This window comes from Brienomyrus brachyistius, chromosome 23 (genome assembly GCF_023856365.1).
Source record: "Brienomyrus brachyistius isolate T26 chromosome 23, BBRACH_0.4, whole genome shotgun sequence".
Classification (NCBI taxonomy): domain Eukaryota; kingdom Metazoa; phylum Chordata; class Actinopteri; order Osteoglossiformes; family Mormyridae; genus Brienomyrus; species Brienomyrus brachyistius.
The window spans coordinates 14,156,710-14,178,868 of record NC_064555.1 but is presented as its reverse complement, the minus strand read 5'-3'; the positions used below and the strand labels follow the sequence as shown (position 1 = coordinate 14,178,868).

General features: G+C 43.6%; 2 protein-coding genes across 4 annotated transcripts; one reads left to right on the top strand and one right to left on the bottom strand.

Moving 5' to 3' along the window:
- Positions 1 to 56: 56 nt before the first annotated feature.
- mindy1 (MINDY lysine 48 deubiquitinase 1) lies at positions 57 to 7,891 on the bottom strand. Of its 2 annotated transcripts, none has more exons than XM_048994105.1 (10): positions 7,760 to 7,891; positions 5,254 to 7,191; positions 5,052 to 5,109; positions 4,869 to 4,933; positions 4,196 to 4,354; positions 3,560 to 3,662; positions 2,675 to 2,817; positions 2,122 to 2,316; positions 1,444 to 1,599; positions 57 to 1,344 (listed from the first exon to the last, which is right to left on the bottom strand). In XM_048994105.1, exons 2-10 carry the CDS (start codon positions 5,941 to 5,943, stop codon positions 1,261 to 1,263), a joined length of 1,653 nt encoding a protein of 550 aa, XP_048850062.1. In that variant the 5' UTR covers positions 5,944 to 7,191; positions 7,760 to 7,891; the 3' UTR covers positions 57 to 1,260. The 2 variants fall into 2 exon arrangements, with proteins under 2 accessions (XP_048850062.1, XP_048850061.1); XM_048994104.1 differs by having other exon boundaries at positions 7,719 to 7,814.
- A 537-nt stretch (positions 7,892 to 8,428) lies between these two features.
- prune (prune exopolyphosphatase) lies at positions 8,429 to 21,595 on the top strand. Of its 2 annotated transcripts, none has more exons than XM_048993590.1 (8): positions 8,429 to 8,738; positions 12,689 to 12,793; positions 13,330 to 13,535; positions 13,920 to 14,104; positions 14,440 to 14,598; positions 14,742 to 14,836; positions 15,744 to 15,902; positions 16,415 to 21,595. In XM_048993590.1, the coding sequence occupies exons 1-8, from the start codon at positions 8,700 to 8,702 to the stop codon at positions 16,883 to 16,885; spliced, it is 1,419 nt and encodes a 472-aa protein (XP_048849547.1). In that variant the 5' UTR covers positions 8,429 to 8,699; the 3' UTR covers positions 16,886 to 21,595. The 2 variants fall into 2 exon arrangements, with proteins under 2 accessions (XP_048849547.1, XP_048849548.1); XM_048993591.1 differs by lacking the exon at positions 8,429 to 8,738 and adding an exon at positions 9,478 to 9,490.
- The last annotated feature ends 564 nt before the right edge of the window (positions 21,596 to 22,159 follow it).

Here is a 22,159-nt window from a genome sequence, read left to right as displayed (position 1 = left end):
GTTTTCTTTGCCTATTTAAACTAGCATGCGTCTTAGACAAAAACACAACAGGGCAGTATAATTTATAGTTTTATTAAGGTGTGTTACAAATGAAATGCAAAGCAACATGTGATGTTAAGTCATTTACACCCAAGGAGGTCTAGTTATGAGGGAACTCCCTGCTTTGTCTACTAAAATACCCCTGCTGTGCATTACACCTATGAGTGCTGGCTTCCCACAAATTAAACAATTATTTGTTAAACCCCCTGGTTTAAGTGTCATGTTTTGGTTAAACTCAATATATAACCAGTTGCAGCAAGAGCACTGACACCTTCACCTAAATTATGCCCTTGTGTGAGGCTGCAGTATAGAGGGTTCATATACCACAGGCTACTTACCGAAGCATATATTAGTTCATTCCATGCCCTGGGTTTTATTGTTCGAGCTGCATTTGACAGGAATGATGCAGAGATGTTCTTCAAGGATTATGCATAGGTACACTGCTCTCCTTTCACAAAAAGGACACAAATTCACCAGATTTACCACTATTCGTTTTTTAACAATCTAAACATCTGCATGTTTATATAAGGACAGCTATATGAAGACAAAGAAAGAACTTCCATTCCTGCCAGAATTTAGTAGAGGTTACTTTGGGTTGTTGGCCAGCAATGGAAGGAATGACCCAATTACCCCGCTTTCCACAAGTCGGGCTCCTGCCGTCCAGGAACCAAATACCACAACTGAACAAGAAAAGAATGAAATGCTTGTCCAGTGAGGTCTGGCTCCAGAGCAGAGTAGTTCTCTTGACTGAACGGAACAAACTAAAAATGAAGAACACCTTGTGAAGTTACTAAATGTCTACAGATACAACTCTCATAACCCTTCATTGGGTTGCCAATTAACCATAAGATCCTTGTGCCAGACCAAACCAACTGCCCTTAAATTTTAACCCACCACCAACTATAATACGCATTACATCTACCTTGATTCATTCCCCTGCCCCTGCTGTGTGTGGACTGAAGAATCTCTTTACTCAACATCAACACTCCCTGCGTTAGGTTCCGGTTTGAGTCCTCATTGCCAGCAGAATTAGGCGGGTTGGCATGGAGGAGCAGTGAGTATAGGAGTGCGTGGCTGTATTCTCCCATCTTAGTCAGTGGGTGGGTCAGTGTGCGCCTCCTCCTGGGAAAGCCTGGCGCCTCCTGCCTCTAGGAGGCTCCGGAGTTCAGGAGCAGGACGGCAGAAAGGGAGTACAGAGGGTCCAGAGGCAGGAGAGGCCACCTAGATTATGGCACAATCTGATCCCTCCTTCTTCTCACCACGACGCCTCTGGCTGCCCTGCTGAGCCGCTGCCTGACCTCTGACCTGGAAGGAAAAGCAGCGCCGCTCTGCTGTCAGGTACCAAAGGCCCAGCCAAACGACAGGATGAGAAGTAATATATCTGCGGTGAGCACTGTCTGGTACCTGAGGTGCTGTGGGCTGGCCGGGCGACAGCTGCTGCTGCTGCTGCTGTTGTTGCTGATACTCCTCCTGCTGCAGCTGCTGGGCCAGTTCCAGATCGCTGAGGGGCCCTGGGGGCGCCCCCTGCTGCTGCTGAAGAGACATCGCCACCAGGTAGTCCTGACGCACAAACACAGAGACACTACCATTTACTTCAGCAGTATCTTGGTAACACTTTACTTGACAGGGGACAAATAATATAGTAATAACTCAGTTACCACTGAAGCACAACTCAAAAATAAATACAGTCGCTATATGAGATAAGTGGATTCCTTGATGATAAACGTGAAATCAGTATGTTGTCATTCATTATTTGTTCCTTCAGTAGTTCACAAAGGTTTACAGAATTAACAAATATAGTAACTGCTTGAGATCAAACATGCACCAATAATTCATTAATGATGAATTAACATGAGATCAGCTTATAGACAGTTTGTGGTTATACAATGCATAACTAATCACATAATACTATATTATTTGTGCATCAAGTAAAGTGCTACCATTATCTTTATATAGCAGAAAGTGTTTGGATTAGACAGACAGCGCTTGGAGCATGAGGACATGCAAGAATGAGCCACAGTACAGAAGAAAGGAAGTCAGGGTGGTTCCTGTCAGTCTGAGCTACACGGGAGGGGGTATGACCTGGTCGATCTGCCTCTGCTGCTGTTGAGGTGACGGTGTGGGGGCTGCCAAAGGGGCGGCCCTTTGGGGCGGATGGCACAGGCGGAATTCCGAGTCGCAAAAGTTTCCGTCGCCTTCCACGTTATGCAGGCTCTCCCAGACCACTGTTTCCTCCTGCAGGAAGCCTTGGTCCGTCACCAGCAGGTACAGGTGGCCCTGAGTTTGGGGCAAAGGTCAATACTGGCACTGTTTAATTACAGCAGTACAGAGTCTAGAAAACCACAGCTTCCGCATAAATCAACAAAGCAGAGAATACTCCAAACATCAAGTCCTCTGTAGCCTCTCACTGTCCAATCTCTTGTGTTAAAACCACTCATCAATCTACTCATTCGCAGCACTCCACCTCACCACAAGGTACATGAGTTCTCTACCGATAAATCATTTATTTAGCTTCCTGTTGCTTTATCTAGTGTGGCTTACCACATACTACAATCTTTATGACTGGAAATTGGCAATAATATAGCTTACCAAGACCACAAAAAGCTATCCCTGTGTATTTGTAGACTGCGTTTACCTTGTGCTTGATCATGGTGCTGAAGTGGTTGTTCCTAAAGAACACCGAGAGTTCCCCCTCTTTGGCAGTGGTGTTGAGCTCACACAGCCCGTGGTATGACAGCTGTGTGGCCGTGGACTCCAGAAACTGCTCTGCCATTAGGCCTACAAGGAAAGGCAGGAGATTGGCAGCATGAAGAGGGAGGGCGGCAGTCGTAGGAGGCAGAGCATGGCACGGGTAAATGACATGCAAGCCTGTGGGAGAGATTAGTGCCAAAGGCTGCAAATGGCTGACAGCTCTATAGTGCATCCCAGTTCAGTTACAAACATCTCTATAACTGCCAATGCAGATGACCCCCTGTGCAGTCAGTCATAAAATACAGCAACAAATTAACAGCATCATAATCAGTGCATGTAAACAGGACCAGATATCTGGCACAGAAATGCAGAATACATTTACATTATTTTATATTTTATTTATTTAGCATACTCTTTTATCCAATGTAACATACATTTTTTTTGGAGAAAAAAACAATAGATAGATAGATACTTTATTGATCCCCTTGGGGAAATTCCCTTTACACCTCCTCCAACTTGCTCTCTGTAGGTAAAAGCAGCTGGCTGTGTAGGACAGCCACCTATAGCAACACCCAGGGAGCTGGGTTAAGGGTCTTGCTCCTGGACCCACAAACGTGCTGAGGCCTGGCTCAAACCTGCAACCTTCTGATCATAAGCACAGAGCCATAGCCCACTGAGCCACATGCTGCAGGTTACGAAAATCCCTGGAGAAATCGGGGATTAAGGGCCTTGCTTAAGGGTCTAATGATGACATCACTCTGCCAACCCTGTGACTGGAATTGGTAACCTTCCGGTCACAGGCCAGCAACACGACATGCAACGTCTGTACCTTCGCTGATGCGGCTGCTGTCTGGCGAGTGCTTGTAGTCGATGATCTTCTCCACCAGTTGGTTGTAGCTCAGTTTGCCCACTGCTGCAACCATCTCAGGGCTCTGGTGGCCGATGGATTTAAGGGGGCAATTATCAAGAACAGACCCAGGAATAAGTTATTGTGGCAGCCATGTTGGAATATAACTAGGCTGAAATTTACAAAAAGCATACAAGGCTAACCAGAGGTGGATAGTTCAGATCCAGAATGTAAAAATCCAGACCAAGATTTTGTTTCAACCAACCAGTTGCATACTCTATTACTGACTATTTATACTCAACTGGTTGGATTTTTACATTCTGGACCTCTAATGTCAACCTCAGTGGCCGAGTAAATGAATACAACAAGCAGAACAGCTGCTGCTATTTGGGACTGAAATGTAACTAGCAGTAACATTAATAATTAGTAGCATTGAGAGAAGTACCATATGCATTTGCTTTTTTTGTTTTTAACTCTACTAAAACCCAATATTCAGTAAAATTCAGCCATTAACCAAATAAACAACCAATGCAAGACCATAATACACAATATGAAAAGTATATATGAATTTCCCAGCACTGTACCATCACTGGCTTAGTGGTTTACTTGACAAGTTACCTGGGGGTCCACTAACCAGCCGTGGTAAAGAGGGATGTCCAGTAGGTCAAACACAATGCACTCCGGCGTGTATTCAAAGTCTGAGACGCCTGTGAAGCGCACATTGACGTCCAGGCCAGTGGACAGCTTGGGCAGGACAGCCATGGCATCACTCATATTCTTTTAAGGAACATGAACAGAGTGAAAATGAATGGAATAGAGAGCCCACAAAAGCTATGAGAGCTTATGGGAGCCTAGGCAAGTCCGGAGATTAATCTCCCCAAATAATGTTTTGGCAGGACAATACAGCACATTATGAACAGTAAATAAATCATGCAATAAACTTTTCATATACCTAGAACCTAGTAAAATTCTTTGTTCATATTTTCGCAAACAAACAATACCAGTTTCCATCTAGGTCATAATTTACGACTGCTGAAATATCAAACGAACTAAATGCAAATGCACTCCTAAGGGAACTGGCCAATGATTTCATTCATATGAGATTATACCTGTTTGACAGACAGCAATTATTAGCAACGCCACAATATAGTCCTGTTTCTGCTCAGAGGTGGTGTCAGAATGTCTGTTTGTCTTACAGACACTCCTTGTCTACTCCACATGCCATTACAAGATTATGGGTGCTGAAAAACATCTGAAATATGTGAGGGTGTTTAACAGTTATGGATGGTACCTGCTGAAAGTTGAGCTCCATGCCCTCTACGTTTTCCCTGGGTTTAATGGATAGGACACACTCTCCTAAAATTAAAACAAGGGTAATACAGTACACGTCAGTTCGAGGCTCACAACTTCAGGAAAACTCTCATGTTTTTTTTTTTCCATTAATTTGATTGGATATTTCTTCCCATTGACATACCAAGATGTGCCATCAGATCTTCTGTGGTAATAATTTCCGTTTGGGGAGCTAATTTGGCCTGAGAAAAACCAACATGGATCACAATCTATGGTTAAGATTTCTGTTTAGGATTAAAATCTAGGCAGTATCTCAGTAATTTACTTAGTCTTTTGACAGTGTTTTTGAAAAATTTACTGAGACCTAAAACACGTAATCCCCTCACCTTCCAGCGCAGAAACAAAATGTTCATAATGGCTAGCAGGGGACATGGTCCATTCTCGCTCTGGGTGACGATGGGCGTCCTCTTCCCCTTCCAGTCGATCCACTTCACAAAGTAGTAGGCAGGAGTAATAAGCTCCGGGCCTGAGGGGGCGGTGGCACCAACAGTACCACTGGCAGTCCCACTGGCGGTACCACTGGCGGTACCACTGGCGGTCCCGATGGCAGCGTCCTCAGGCAAGCTGGGGCCATCGACAGGTGGAGACTGACCCTCAGCGCCTATGGCTGAGTAAGATGATGACAAAGGCTCATCCAAAGAGACTTCGTTATTCCCTTCCGAGAAGTCCAGGCTTGGCAGAGAGAAGGAGGCCGAATCTCCTGACTGGCTCTGTTCATCTGATCTGCTAGTTACATCCGACTTCTCTTTCTCTTCAATATTTGCGGAGTCAGCCTCACTTTCCCTGTATCTGTCTGAACCTTCAAACTCGTGTTCTGAGCCTCCAGATGAGATGCTGCCAGTCGGCCCTTTACCGTTCACGGTTTCTTGCTCTTGGTCTCCTTCAGCTGCCGAAGGCGGCGGCACAGAAGCATCTTTTTGCAGAACTTCTTGGGTTACCACGACTTCCTGCTTACTTGTATTCTGAAAGTCTCCTCTAGTAGGGTCCACATCAGCCACAGGACGTGGTTCGGCCATGACTTGGCAACGGACTGTTCCTTTGAGTGCTGGGGCTTAAGATAAGGGGAAATTGTCTTGGAAGATAAAGTTTTCGGCTACTCAATTTTTAAATACAATTGGATAATGGGTCAAAAAAAATTGTTGTGAGAGGAACTGGGGGGGAAAGCATGAATTCTGGAAAGCTAAAGCACATTCCTCATAACAAGATAAATAAATTTCCTGTTTCAAGAGCCTATAGTGAAGAGTTTTGATAGTATCCGTCGCACCAACAGTGTCTGAAAGGTCAGAGAATAATTCTCCTATTATCTTATTGGTAGTTTGGATTTCTTAAATATAAAAATCTTGTTTCTTCACTACTTTAACATCATCAGATACTTACAATCCAATACATTACGAATACATATACCATATTTTTATACAGGTATTATTAAATTTTATAATTACTCGCTAAAAACGAATTTGACCTAGTTTGAAACAAAATTGAGTATATCTTATAAACGGTTATGCGACGGTTTGGTCTGGGTTACGTTACGTAATGATGACTGATTACCGTTAATTTTCAAAAAAAAATCTCTACGTAGTTGTGCTTCTCTTTATACTAAAATGCAGCCACTTCTTTATCCATGAATACGATCAAATTACTTAGTTCCAAGTGTATTTAGCAACAAGGCGTGCATTTTCTTAGTTATTTTTGTCTCTGTCCACCCTCCCCTCTTTGCAGAAAGCGTTCGGCGTAAGAACCGTTTGGATCGCAAGAAATTAGGTCCGGATTTATCTCCTTAAACTATTCGAGTCATCATATTTTGAAGTCAGCCCTGAAACACAAAATGAAGTTTAGGTAAAATATTGTTCACAATTTCCCAGTAACACTGTGACATGATTTATCCCACCGAATTCACGAGTTAAAGCCAGTTCAACTCCGGGATGTTGTTTTTACTTGACACAAACTGCCTCCCATCTGAGCGAAAACAAACACGAACTTGTTGAAATAACGCGCAAAACAATTATATACTGAGAGGATTAACTTTCCTAAGCTCTTACTGCTGCGTTCACCGCTAAGAAGTAGCTGACTAAACAGTAACTTGCCTTCCCGTGGCCGGCGTGATTGAGTCTTGCCTAGGTTTGTTTCTCTCCAGCATCCCTGGCCACTCATACAGCTGGACGCCCCTTCATTTCCATGCCGTCTTCAGGCGGCTGACTAGCTGCTCGGACCCGACGTTATCCTGCTCCTTTCGCCAGGGCTGTTTTCATCCGCTCCGCTTCCTCCTGTCAGCCAGCGTAAACAATGACGTCACGGACATACCCGGCCATGCCAACCAAGGGTTTTCAACGCACCCGACAACGAGCAAAGCTCTCAGAACAGAGGATAACTGTAAATAACTGGAATGATTAAGACTTTTTAGAAAGTCGGAATAAATGGGAAAAAACTCGGATTAAAAAAAAAAACAATTAAGTCTCTCACGGTGCATATCAAGTGAGTTTTCCGTTATGAGGGCGCGGCAAGTGGTAGGAGGAGTAAACTGCAAGTCGTGTTAAACATCCCTGAAAACCCTTCTTTATGTATTACTTGTATGCATACGAAAAAGGTTGCAAAGTTGGTTTTTCAAATGGTTATAATAGTAATTATAATATTAATCTACATATTAATAATAACACGTATTTTACAACACTAAAAGAAATACAAAAACACAAACTAATCCCTTTTGAAACTCTGAGATGTATTCTTGGTAACACCTGTTAATCGCCAAATCTGGTTATATTTTAACTAAATCATTGTTAATGTTTGCCGATACCATGGGCAATCCGCAGAGGTCGCTTTCGTAGGATATCTTACACTGGGTAAAAAGAAACACGTGTTCGCGACGATCAGTCCAGTTCTTGCGGAAATACGGCGCTGCTCCATTCTAATAATCACGGCGAGGAACAAAATTTCGCTGGAGGAATTACTGGTTCCTCTTGACATATTATTCATGAAACACGTCTAATATTTCGAAAAAAAAAAGTTATCATCACAAACGTACATTTCAACGTTTATTGATACCCTTATGCACTGAATAAAGGAAATAAAACAAACCATATATTTGTACCCTAATGATAAATCACGCTTCCAAAACACTACGACATAAAGCCCACAGTGGCTTTAATGATAGATTTTGTCTGATCTAAATTTACTGCATAATGTAATGTTTCAAGAGTCAAAATTATTTGCGCTTTGTATATCTGTACACAGGAAATCTTACTCGCACCACCCAACCAGTAACCCGTAACAAAAACAGACAGCACAGAAACACAAAACATCAAACACGTACACCTAGAAGTACAAATGTATGAAATAAGTAAAAATCATTTATATGAATGATTTATTTTGCAAGTAAAAACATATTCTCTGTTTAGTAATTGTTCGATTATTCACGTGTTTATATATTGTGTATATATAATTTAAGAAGGCTGGAGTATTTCTAGTGCCACGTCGCGCTGCATGACAGCGAGTCTTCTGTCGCACATGGCGATGCTTCTTGACATTCGAGGGCCGCCGGCGTTCGCTTGCGTGCGCGCAGCACAGACCGTTGTCGTGAACACGCTTTCGTCCCCGGCGCCCGCGAGCCAGGCGCCTTGTTTATCGCCGTGAACTCGCCGCTAGTTCGAGGCTGGGAGGTTTTACCGTCACTCTCTAAGCGCATCCCACGAGCGCCCAACCGCCACTTGACAGCGGAGCGAAAACAATTATACTGCTTTCCAGCAGAATATCACGGGCATATTTATCTCTGGTGAAAATGGAGGGGTTTTTACGGAGCTGTAGCGAAGCACTTAAGGTAAGTGCAGTGCCTGTCTTAGATGGAAATAGCTGGTCACCGTGATCTATTTGCTATTTATAGTTTTCTTTTGTATTCCTGGTCTGTGCTGCCTTGTCCTGGGAGTTTTGCACGACGAAACGCTGATTCTGTTGTGTAGTTTGAACGGCTGAACTAGAGGATATGCTCGTCCGCTATATTAGTTAACGGAGACAGAGGGACTAGGTAAATAGTTACGCTAGTTGTAAGGCAGTTGTGATTATTATAAGGCTACATTAAAACCCGTGACGTTATTATTATTTGAGCACGCATTCAAAAACAGGATTTAAGTGAATTCGGCCTGTAATTCACTGCATAATTTTGGCAGTGATTACTATAAGCATATTTTATTATTTTCATAAGTAGTCTCGATGGTTATGTTACATTTTTAATATTTTAGTCTTGGGACCACATTACATTGTTGTGATCGTGAAAGTGTGCAATCTACATTACTGTGCATTTACTAGTATTAGGCTTTAAAATTACGAATTGCCCCCTCGGACTGTGTCTTTTAAGAGTAATTTGCCATGAGTAATACTGGAAATATCTTTAAGTTGTATTTCACATCATTTATTGTGTCGAGAACTGTTCGTTTTTCTTTTTTCCGTTGTGGTTTCGATCCGGCGGTTTCAGGAGCGATGCGACACCGAATGTTAACTAAACGCGAGACCCATGTGGACGCTGCCGCTGCGTGAAGTTGCGGAAGAATCGCTGCCGAGTGTCGCCTGTTTAAGGCGAGTAGCCAAAGCTATTGTACCTTTTACCACAGCAGCAGCTCGACCATGGCCCCGTAGAAGGGAGTTTTGCAGGTTTGATTTCGATTTCTGCTCCCAAGTACAACCCTTTCGATGAGGTTACGTTTCGACAAACTTGAAAATGATTTTAATACAGTACATATAACCTAAGAAACATCATAATGTAGCCTATGGCCTGCCTTCAACATGCTTAGACCACTCACTTTAGCCTACAGTTGGGCAAAATCATTAACACAAACCCCACATTATATAAAAAGGGCTGAATACCTCATGTATTTTTTAATAATGTACTGAAAGTGAAAAACGTTTACCCAGCGTAAGGTCGTAATATCATAACACGGACCTTCGTCACCCGTCGGAGCGCCTGTAGTTCATTTATGTTTATTAAACAGCAGATAACATAACGTGGTTTTCCGGTGAAATTCAGGTGATAGGACCCGTAGAAAATCAGTGCTGGACACCTTTAGCTTGTACTGTATATTATTATGTGTATTGCTGAATACTGTTTGCATGCGGATTTCCAGACCGGAATCAAGACCACATCTGCCAGTCAGTGTTGTAGGCGATGTGTTGTATAACGGGAGATGCAGAGGAGGTAAGACGTAGGGTGTATGTGTGTACGGGGTTAGCGGCCAGATTTTTTTTCACTCCCTCAGTTTGCAAACCGTGGCTGATGCCCTTTGAATAACTCCAGCTAGTAATGAAGCAACTTTCATTGTACTACCGTACATTAAAGGTCTTTGTTTTTTTGAGCAGCTGCTGCCAGCATATTGGCTGGCAAGGCGCCGCCTCTGCTGGGAGGTAAAAGAGTATCCCCATGTGCCATCTGCTGCCAGCCTGTGGCCCTGGCAGGTATGAGCAGAGTTGTGCTGCGTGGTTCTTTTCTTCATCCACTTCTGAATCGTTCGGGGTTGGGGCTCCACAGCTGCTTTTCTTGAATCTCAGTAGCTGCACATGTTGGCATTCCTCCTCCGGGCATGTGAATGTCACCAGCCCACCTGTGTCCCACTGAGTCCTGGGGAATGTGCCATCAAAGGGAAAACCTTACAATTCCCTACTGGAACGGTCCGAAGAGATAATCATGCCACATGTACAGAGTCTGTGTGATTCGGGAGCCCTGATGGCTTTGAGGTGCGATGGCACTGATTCCTGTTCACGTGACCAGGCATGGTCTGTAGCTTGGGAAGGTCACTGGAGGAATTTGTTTCTCCTTCTAGCCTGGACTGGTACCTGCTCCTCCTAAAAATATAAGAAAAACGAAAACTTTATAACTCTCATGTGAGCCCAGAAACACCAGAGGCATGTTAGGTTTGATTATGACGTTTCTGCCTGACTTATAATTAAATGCTTCAGGAGGTGTGTGTAGGACTGAAGCCTTGCAGAAACCTGTTCCTCTCCATGACACCTCACTGTGCTGCGGGGAGAGGGACTAACTGAGATGGAACGGCTGCGTTGGCTTGAGTTACCGTGCCTCCATCTGTCTGTTTTGAATAAGCATCGGGGAGCATGAATTGCGTCTTGCCAGCCAGAGCTATAGTCTAGTTTCCTGGCTACACCGTTGCCTATCAGCCAATAAGGAGATGCCATGTTTTGGTCTAGAGGTTGTCTGAGCATTGAGAAAATCTGAGTGACGGGGTGGTCTGTTCATCAAAGGGAACCTGCTATTAATTTATTAACAAGTTGGTGTAATTATGACTTGGAGGATATGTTTATCCAAACCTGCTGCACGTAGTGTGTCATGTCTGAGTTCTAATCAAAAGTTTGCAGTAAGGTAAATGGGGCTAGGGCAGTAGGTGAGCACAGCTGTCAGGACATGACCAACGAGTTACTGGTTTTAGGTCCTGGCAGGAACACATTCATTCTTTTTCAAAAAAATGTTTGACTGGAAAAGTCAATCGATGATCAATAATGTCGCAATCAGTACAAAAACAAAACACAACACTGCAAATGCTAATTTTACTTGCAAGCCTTTTATCTTTCCTTAGCGCTCATCTTGACTGATGAGGGCCAGACAGTTTTTCGTTAACTAGCGACCCTCTTTCTCTCTGTGGTGTCCAGTGATGATTTCTTCACAAGATCTACACCTGGGTCGGCTTCTCGTAATCATTTTAGTGGACGCTGCGTCTTCTCTTTGCAAAAGGCCGCTCTTCCATAAAGTCTCTTTCACTCATGCTTGATTAGAGCCATGTGGCTCATTTCCTTCCAACCTTTGGCCATGGTTTAAGGCTTTCTGCTCAGACAAATGATGCCCCTCCTCCTCATAGCACACCACTGTTTGCTTTATCTATTGTTTACCTCCGTGGCCTTTCTCAGATTAAAGTGGTCGTTGCTCCATGCTCCATGCTCTGATAGCGACCTGGAGCGCCTTTTTTATGCATACCAAGCAAACCAGCAGCCGGGGCATGCTACATGCCTTTTCATCTAAGCACTGTATGTCAGAGTCAGGAGAACTGATGGGGGACTTAATTCAGCATCGATGGACTGAGCATCCATCACACAACAGTGTCTGTAGATGGAGTATCGTATTTTCGGATTCGTCCTTCGAGGATAGCGGGGGAATCAAGGGTCTCTGCTAATTCTGTATCAACGGGCAATGTGACCCTGTTTGGATAAGAGGTTAGTACGCACGGCTGAGTAGTTGTTCTGGATGAGAGGAGATGATTTGTTCATAATCCATTCAGAGGAAGTATTTGTAGTCGTCCAGAGACATCAAGTGCTCAGCTGCTGCTGATCTAGGTAGTTATTTGTGTGTCTACAGCAACTGTCCATCCATTTTCTTCACACTGATTGAAAGATGGACAGGTCGTGGGGGATGAGGTGGGCGTACAGAGAGCAGCTGTGAAGTTCTTGTACCTCATCACCATCGATCAACATCTTCTGGCAAAGTGTGTTTGGTCCACGCCCTGCAGTCCACCAAGGGATGTGATTGTTCTATACTTTAGTTTTTCTTTTGCTTTTTAGGCTTCTCCGATTTGAAGGATGTATTGTAGCGAAGTTATTGATGATTAGTTTTGGCCGGAATTTTTGCCCTGCGGTACCATCTAAGTACAACAAGCTTAGCTTACCGATGCTAAAAATGTTCTCTTTTGAGTTTTGGGTGTGGTTGGGTGTTAGGTGCCGCACACAGAATTGCATTAGCATAAAAATGGAGTCTCTGACACCCCGCTTTCTTCCCAGCGCTGCTCAGAGGATGGCTCGAAGGTCCACGTCATCCTGGGGAACGAGGCCTGCGACCTGGACTCCATGGTGTCTGCTCTCGCCTTCGCATATTTCTTATACAAAGTGGGTACAGTGGCTGCTTCCTCTGACAAAGGCCTCATTATGCATGTCAGGAACTCGGTGAATAGATCTTCATTTTTATAGCTTATGTTACTGGACAGAAATGAAGTCAACAGGGACCTGAACAAATGTTCCTGCTCTGTAGCGCATATCAGTGTTCGTAAGGTACAATAAATAAGGCAGAGTAAGAGACTGAGGTTCCCACCGGTCATTGGATGTGGGAGTCAATTAAGTGTGTATTGATGAATGGGGGTCCAGGTTAATGAGCGTTGACTCACTTTCTGTGTTACCATTAGCAACAAAGTGATCTGTGATGTTTGCACACAGTTCCGCTCAAACGCTCATTGCAGTGTGAATATTGGCGAGCTGTGCTTAGCAATGGTTCTTTATAGACCTTTATTACAAGGCATTGATCCCATTTGGATGTTTGTTCCACATGATACTCAAATGTTTTAATGACTTTGTGGATTAATTAGGGGATTGTAAATGCTCTGCAGGAATAAGACGCCACCATAGCCTAATCCTTCCTACTTTCGCAGACGTCCAGCAGCTCTGGAAAGGTGGCTGTCCCACTTCTGAACATCCGGCGAGCAGAGCTGGCGCTGCGCACAGACAACACGTTCCTGTTGCGCCAGTGTGGCCTTCCACCGGAGGTGCTGTTGTTCCGGGATGAGGTGGACCTTGCGGGGCTCCACGAGGCGGGGCAGCTGGCTCTCACGCTGGTGGATCACAACGTGCTGCACAGGTGAGAGTAGTAGCAGAGTAATGCGGGCACTGGGATGCTCCTACGGACCCATTGCTGAACCCCTTTTACATATCTGATTTGTAAAATTCATTATTACATCAAAGTGTCTTTAATTGTCAGCCTCAGATATATGATGCGTGATGTCATACACTGAGTTGGAATACTGTGGTCATAGTGCAAATAAGAAGTAATCTGATTGGTGGGGAAAGATTGTGCAAGCATGATATAGGATTATATCGTGGAATTCTTCAGTCTGGTAATGGTTGCAATGTGGCCAGTTTTAAAAGTAAAAAAAGGTACCAGCATGAAAAAGAAAAAAATATTTTCCCTACGTATATGTATGATATTCACTGAGATATGACCCCCACCCCACCCACCCGACAGCTCTGACAGTGGCCTGGAGACGGCGGTCTTCGAGGTCATCGACCATCACCAATTGGAGCGGACACCGTCCAGCCTCTGCCCCGTAACCGTAGAGACGGTGGGCTCATGTTCCACCTTAGTGACTGAGCGCATTGCCCAGAAAGCTCCTGAGGTGCTGGACCAACAGGTGGCACAACTCTTATATGGTAATCCCCATGGCAACCCACACGTTCAGGGAGATCTGCAGAGTCTGTGTCATTTGCGCAGTTATATTTAAATTTCTTAACGTTATCACTTTTTCGATGTGCCCTGAAACATTGACAATGGGCTGTTTGTTCAGTTACTAGCTGCTAAATTTAATCTGCTAACCTGTATATTTTTACATCTGTATCATCAAAAAATAATAATTGATTAAATGCACTGTCTCTTATTACATCAGGCGTTAAAACTTGCCTTAATTAAATGTCTTTTAAGATCTTTCATTTTCTACCCAGTGTGATAATAGACAGTTAAACACTCTTTTGTGTTTTTGTCATCGTAGGAGCCATTGTCCTTGATTGTGTGAACATGGCCCCGGAGGCGGGAAAAGTGACACCCAAAGACAGCCAGTATGCTGTCTGGCTGGAGTCGCGCTTCCCGGACCTGCCTCCGAGGGGCGCTCTCTTCCAGTCCCTGCAGACCGCCAAGTTCGATGTTTCAGGTTGAGCTCGACTCATTGTCCCTTTTCAGCCATTGCGGCGTGACTGCCTGTGCACTGTATCCTTGGAAGAACGTGAACAGTAATGATGTGGCGTTCATCTCGACACAGTCCCTGATACCCCTTCTCGGTCCATTTGATTCCAGGCCTGACGACAGAGCAGATGTTGCTGAAGGACATGAAGGCAGTGTCTGGGGGAGAGTTAGCACTGGCCGTCAGTGTTGTTTATATGACGCTCGATGTGAGTAGACAGTGGTGTCACCCATTCATTCATTATTCATTATTTTCTGTGTGTATAAGAAATAAGATGAGTGAGGTAACAGTAATGCCACCTCAGGGGAAAAAGAAAAGATTTTATCTTTATTATTATTGACCGCAGAACCGGGGGAACATTTGGAACCTCATTCAGAATGCAGTGATGAACAATCACGAAAAAATCGACTGCAAATAATTTAATTCCAGCCAATGAAACTATTAATAAAAGCCGGAGTTATTTCACTGGTGTTCTTTTTTCTGTAGTAAAATGTGATTTTGAGGCGAGAAAAATATTTGTCACTCCCTGATTGGTCCAGATCAAATTGAAACAATCAGCTTTATTTTGAGACTATATATTTGATGTTATGTCACCAGCAGCGTTTGCTGAATCTCAGAATGCACCGCGAGGGCAAAGAAAGTGTATGTGCCTCCACAACTTAGAAAATAAATAATAATTATGTCAGTTTTTTAAAAGGAAATATGACTTCAGATGCGTTCTGTGGTCTATGATTATTATTATGAGTTATAAATGAGGTACAACATGAGTTGAATCAGCTGCCTTGTGCTCCACCTTGTGATCGTTAAACAGCAGACCATGGTCAGACATGTTTTTCCAGCAGAACATCCATGGGATGCATAAGCATGGCGATTAAAAGATTTTGGAAAAGAGAACTGGGTTCAGTTTACATTCCGCTGTATTGCATGTCACCTGTTTCTTCCCACTAATTGTATATTTCTGCAAATAAGGTCTAAGAAGGAACGATCCATACCCCTGTTCAGCTTCGTCGGCTATAGATAATGATTCACGCCGAGCTGAAATGAAAGCCGAATGCTGTTTCTTGCCTTATTGATGTCAGGGACGCTCTGTTTGTGTATGTTATTGCTCTGGACAGGCATTCCTGCAGCGGAGATGTCTACAACAGGAGCTCTGTGAGTTTTGCCACAAGCACCGCTTTAGCCTACTGGTTGCCATGACGATCTCCTTCAACGAGAAGAACGAGCCCTTCCGCCAGCTAGCGGTCTATAGTTCCAGCACACTCTACAGGGAGGAGGTAAGAAATGCCATACCACAGCAGATCACCCTTTTTTTTGGTTTGTTCCACAGTTACTACAGTGCTTGTGGGCTTACCTTTGTCATCGGGATGGGGGGGTTTCAATCAAGATCAGTGTAACTTGTCAGGTCATCCAACTCCAGGCAGGAAATGTAGTCTTACAAAGACTCCTGCCTTGCGTAGCCTCTGTTTTTTTGGAAGTATATGGAAACATGTAAATGACCTTTTTCCATGAATTGGAAAAATTCATAAATGTAATTGAGTTTTATTCAGTTGTTTCACATGTGTTTTCATTGTACTTTTTGTTGACCCTAAAGTATTATCTTAGATACAAAGTGTGCAATAAGTTTCAGTGATTCAGTGTTGAATTAGGTTGTGGGGTGAGAGACTCCATGAAGTGCTGTTCTACCAGCAGAGGACTAGATTCTCACAATGTGGTTCATCTGAGTACATTCTGTGTGCAAAATTCTCTGCGGGGTTGGACTGTTTCTGGTTATTTTTGCCTTTTGTAGGTGAGCCAAGCCTTGGACAAAGCCCAGAATCCCTGCCTTAACCTGTCTCCAATGAGCAGCCCTTATGCTGATGTCAAAGCCTACCTCCAAGGGAACACCCTGGCCTCCCGTAAGAAAGTGTTGCCCATAATCAAGGACTTCCTGAGGGAGTGGGAGCGAAGAACAGTGCATTGTGGGGATGTGGAGGACTTAGAATTGGAGGACCAATTTGACCCCTCCCGCTCCCCTAGCATGGACGACGAAACGCGCACCCGGCGTTACTCGGCATCGCGGCAACACCGGGCAGCGGCGGAGGACATTGGAGCAGAGGAGGACTGCCAGGTTCCCCCCACGCCCATGAATAGCCTGGTGGAGGGCTGCCCCCTGGATAACGGCCTGCCCAAAATCAGCCCCGAGGCCATCCTGGAGAAGTTTAGCAAGATGGCCAACCCAGAGGCCACAGAGGGCAAAGAAGTATCTGGGGGACATTGAGGTGGGGGCTGGCCTTCCTGTATGTGCTTCCTGCCCCCACCTCCACCCTTACCACAAGCCCAGGAGTCTCAACATCTCCCTCTATGCAGTAATCAGTGTTCTTTCTACGATCTCTTTGGACAAACGGATTCCTGAACAAAGTTACAGTATTTTAAATCGGCCATCTTTTTTGGCCTCTGATGTGTGGTTTTGGGGGCGTTCTGTCAGTTCCACTTGTTCTTTGAAGAGTCCTGGTTTTTGGCCCAAGCTCTTCATTTATTAAACCCTCGGTGTTCTCTCCGGGACTGCATCATACTACTCCGGATACACTTTTTAATACCTTGGTGTAGTGGTCAGTAACCCTGGTTAAAGGGTTAGTTTTACATGCTGTGCCTAGTTACCTGTTATCATAGACGGTTGTCGTTTTGACGTTAGAATGTAAACGAGGGATTGGTGATCATAAATGTCTTTGTCACTTAGGTCTCTGGAAACAGGATGGATTGTCAGAGCTTGTTCAAATCTGTCACTAATAGCTAAGTTGGGGTGTCGCGAGTCCGGCTGCATAGACCATATTCTGGACCAGAGCTTGTGGTCACTAGCTGATTAGATAAAGCAGATGAAAGGAAATAAACTAAAGTAATGCAAAGAGGCGACTTGGAAATAGGATGCAGACTCGTTGAGGTGTAGCTTTATGCATCCCTTACTGCTACTTCATCTGCAATAATCGGTTTTAAATTATTTCATTCATCAGCGTCGTGGACAAAGGGAAATTTAATACCGTTGTACTGCGTATTCTGTTTTATTATTAGCACTGCGTCCCCAAACTTTCTCTCCAAAGACGTCATGGAATTAGCCGGAGTCGAGGAAAGGGCACAGAAAAGCAAACACTTTGCACCGAGGCAGGTGGGAGGCCCTATCTTTTTGTCGTCTCCCCTGGGTCCTATACACCACCTCTCCGATACTTGTTGGGAAGGGCCGTGTGAATAGAACATATCTTCTGCCCCTGGCAGTCTAGATGCGGCAAGCAAGAGGCCGTGATGCGTCCCTCTGTGAAAACCTGCCGTCATCTCCTAAATATATCTGAGTGACACGTGCTTGGATTTTCCTACCGCTATTTATCAGAATTTTCCAAAGGCGGCTGGGTTTTCTTTTTCAACTCTTGTCTTTTAATGGTCAGATTTTACCAAGTGTTGTGTGGAAGCTGGCAGTGTAGGGGCCGTATGAAAGTGTTCTATGTATTTCTGTTAGTTTATTTTCCTCAATGCATAACATTGTAGTGTTTGGCATCCACATCACTGCCATGATGTGACACCTGATGCCTTACGTTTAGCTGGTATTAGTATGTAGCAGTCTGTGTTCTGGAAATTCATTTTCTGTTTTTGTTTATTTGTTGGTTTCCAAATACTGCTTCAAGGCATGACTTGGAGGATTTTCTGACCCAAAATCTGCAAAGCCGATTTCAGATACCTATAGTTTTCTCCCCACTGGTGTTGGACAATGTAGATTAATTCCTCATTCCTTATGAATCTGCTGTGTTGGTGGGAATCCCCCGCATCCTGAAGAATGGACAGATGCGCATAATTTGCCGCAGCTTGTTTTCAGAGCAGCGCATGCAGAGCACTGTAGGTGGAGCTGGTTTTTAAACTTGGAGTTGAGTGTCCTGCTGCTACGCCCTTCTCTGTCTGCGGATGAGATAGGATGTTGCTCCCCTTATCACTGACAGCTCTGCTGTATATATATTCGCCGTAAACAGCTGTTCCAGTCATTAGCCTCATGCTGCTACCCAACCAACCCTTTATATTCATTTAAATAATACCTCTCCCAGTTGAAGTATCTGTTCCTGTAGATTAATTACATTCTGTATTCGTTCAGCAGGTTACCTTCATTAAAGTGACAGTTTTCTGTGTCATAGTTCCCATCCTGGCCCACCGAGATGGCCAGACACTCTAATTCTTTGTCCGAATAATGAAGGCGATGGGTCTTCACTGGTTTGTGTAGCAGCCGTCTGTAGCCTTGTATAATCAGTCTGGGTCTGAAAGAGATGTATGTTAATGTCAGGCAGTAATCTAAGCCCTGAAGAGCTTTGGCTGGTTCATGCAGTGTAAGAAAATGTAAGAAACGTAAGTATGATGTAGATTCCAAGTAATCCTGGCTGTGCCCTGTATCAGGGAAGGCTGTGACGTTATGAATGATGGCACACTTGGGTGTTGAAGTCCTCTTCTGTGTCTAATGAAGGCAGTCCTCTTAGTGTTAACAGCATCGTTTACTTTATTATACAGTTTGGTATAATTATTGCATCAGATGAGGGGAATCGCATTCAATTTGCTCATCTGTGTTTTGATTTAGCTGACGTCTTGAGACGAGCGCTTAGATTTTTGTTCCAAACTTCGACAAAGTTGTTTCAAGATGATTTCACTGTCCCCTTTCCTTCCTGTCGTGATCATTTACAGCATCAGTGCGCTTTTAAAGCAATCACGTTTCTTATCATTTGCAGACTGAGTGAATGTCCTATCCAGTGTACATATCTGATGATGCTATACTGTGAACACCCAATGCTAATCTGTCGACTTGCTGTCTTTTCAACTTGATACGATTTGTTAATCCAGAGAGCCGGTGACAAAGGTTTTAAAAAGATGGCAAATCTTGCAGTGTTGCTTGGTCGCTGTGATACTAGTCAATCCGAATAGTTGATTTATGTTTATATATAGGCTTAGATGTATATTTATAATGACACATAAACCATATATGTTTGAATGATAATTTGGCTGCTATGCTTTCGGCCCATGTGAAGTGCTTCTTTTCAATTACTGTATATAACATATGGAGTTGGAGCCTTTTGAAGGTGGGATTTGAGTAACATTTTTTTTTTGTAAATGACCATCACAGGAATACAGCAGTATCTGCAAGGCAGTTTCTACATTGTGTATTAGCGTACTGTTGTACTTATTAGTAAGAAAGCTAGCGCTGTCATTCATGGAAACAGACGTACCTTGCAGTGGGGGGAATTGGAGGACATGAGATGTTCTGATGCACTATCGGCTAATGCTACTGGAGTCCTTTGACCAAGAAGCGTGGGTGTGATGCTGCAGTAGGAGTTGCTGTTTGAGTCAACTCTAGGACATTTGGCTTTAAAGTGGTCTGCCTTTGTGGTCAGAGAGCAGGTCACATCACTTGTAATATACTATGGATTGCGTATTTGGTGGTGCGTGATACTCGTTCACAAAGAAGCGGTGTAGAGGTGTACAAGATCAGACGGGTGTCAAAATGTTGTCTCGTTTTTGCAGTCTGAGTCTGCTTTTCCCGCTGGATGGCACAAAACGGGTGCAGCGCACTATGCCTGTTTTACTCTATTTCTATTCTGGTTTGACTAATAGAATGACTGTGCTTTCTTGAGAAGCCTTGTTTTGTCAGCGGGTTTTTCTCAGAATCTCTGAGGCAGAATCTGTGGTTCTTCAAGGCTGTCTGCTGACTGACCTCAAAACTGGCGTTCACAGGAGCTTCTATCAAGTGGCCTACAATCTGTCTGTAGATCAGCACCTGTAACACCACTCTGCCCGCTCCAGTACTGCACCACACACCTTTGTTCCCGCTTTTTTCTTTTTGCCACCTGCGGTGTGTGACATTGCTAATGGAGGAGCCACCTGAAGCTCCACCCTGTGTATTCTGCATTTAAGGTTTCTGGCAGAAATTTATATATGAAGCAGAAAGTCCTTCATCTATATAAAAAAAAATGAGGTACGTTTTGTTTGTCTCTTATCGTGTTTCTTACAGGTAACATTGTCTTGAATTTCCTCTTAAGAACTGTGTTGTGGTTAGAAAAAATGTCCATCATTGTTATTAATAATAATAATAATAATAATCCATTCAGCCAAAAGATACTTGATACATGATTTAAATTTATAAGATTAACTGAGTTCTTTATTTTTTGATAACAGTTTTGGATGATTTAATCTCTTGGTACAGATTTATTTTTTATCTTAAAAGTATATATGTTATTCAGCGTGATTGAGACTGGTACTGTATATATTTGCATGATTTTGATTATGTTGACATATTCACTGTAATGTGCTTAAAGACTATTTTCAATTCATTTTCAGGTACTATGCAGGACTTTTGAAAATAAGAACATTGCTTATTAATGGGTGTTGGTTCATGATCGTTTTCTTGTTTTGCTAATAGTACAGTTTGAAATGCAAAAAATATATATGTCACACTAAAGCACACCTCTCCCAAAGGACAGGAGTCGTTTTGTAGTTCTTCTGGAAAAAGGTTAGGCAGTCATCGCACCACCAAAGAGTCGGTACGGAGGTCAGGAATGAGGGATTCTGGGAAGGCCCGGAATTGTGCTGCATGGGTGCTGACTCACAGAATCCCATCACTGCTGCTCACGGGTCAAGCTGAAGCCAGCAGCAAACGCTGTCACCGTTTCGGATGCGGCAGGCTTTATGCCATCTGCAGATTTCTCTTCTGAGCAGGTGTCCGGTCGATGGCAGCGAGCGGAGACGCTGACAGCTCCTCCTCTGTCGTCCTGTCTCCCGTAATCTCCTGTCTCTCTCAGGTGTCTGTCCCTGCACCATGTCCCCTTTGTGTCCCCTGCGCATGCCCTGCGCGTCTCGATGAATGTTACGAAGCCCAAAGATACCCAGTCGACCGAACTTTATCTCACATCACCCAACAAAGATCTAAAAAAAAAAAAAAAGCATGAAGATTAAATAGAAAATAAACAATGAATGAGCTCCCCACCCACTGCTATGATCTTCATTTACATAATGCAGGATAATCGCAAGTGAACTGCTCATCAAGTGTGTGTACAATCCCACTGTTCCAGACCTGGTTTGTTTCTGTCACTGAATAAATTTTATCTTTTAATGCAAACTTAGTAAGCTATATAAAATGGTTTTATCTTAGTGTTTGAATGCAAAGTTTAATTAAAGAATTAAAAAAAATAAGCATAAGGTTTCCTGTTTTTATGGCAGTGTGTTTCATTCCTTTGGGTTTCACATAATGACATCATGGTTAAATGTCAACATTCTCATCTAGCATCATGTGCAGACAAAGAGACTGACCTGTGACCTGACCTCGATAGGGATGTCTCTTCGGCTTATGTTTTGTGACCAAAACTTTTGTTTTTACGGTAGATAAAACCTCCAATAGGGCTGATTTTAATAATTGGTGTATCGACTCTACAAATCTGACCTTTGTTATATTCATTATACAATCACATAATGTTTTTCCGTGTGTGTGTGGGAAGTTGTTATGGAAACCACTGTGATGAGTACTTTGGTTTTAGTTTGG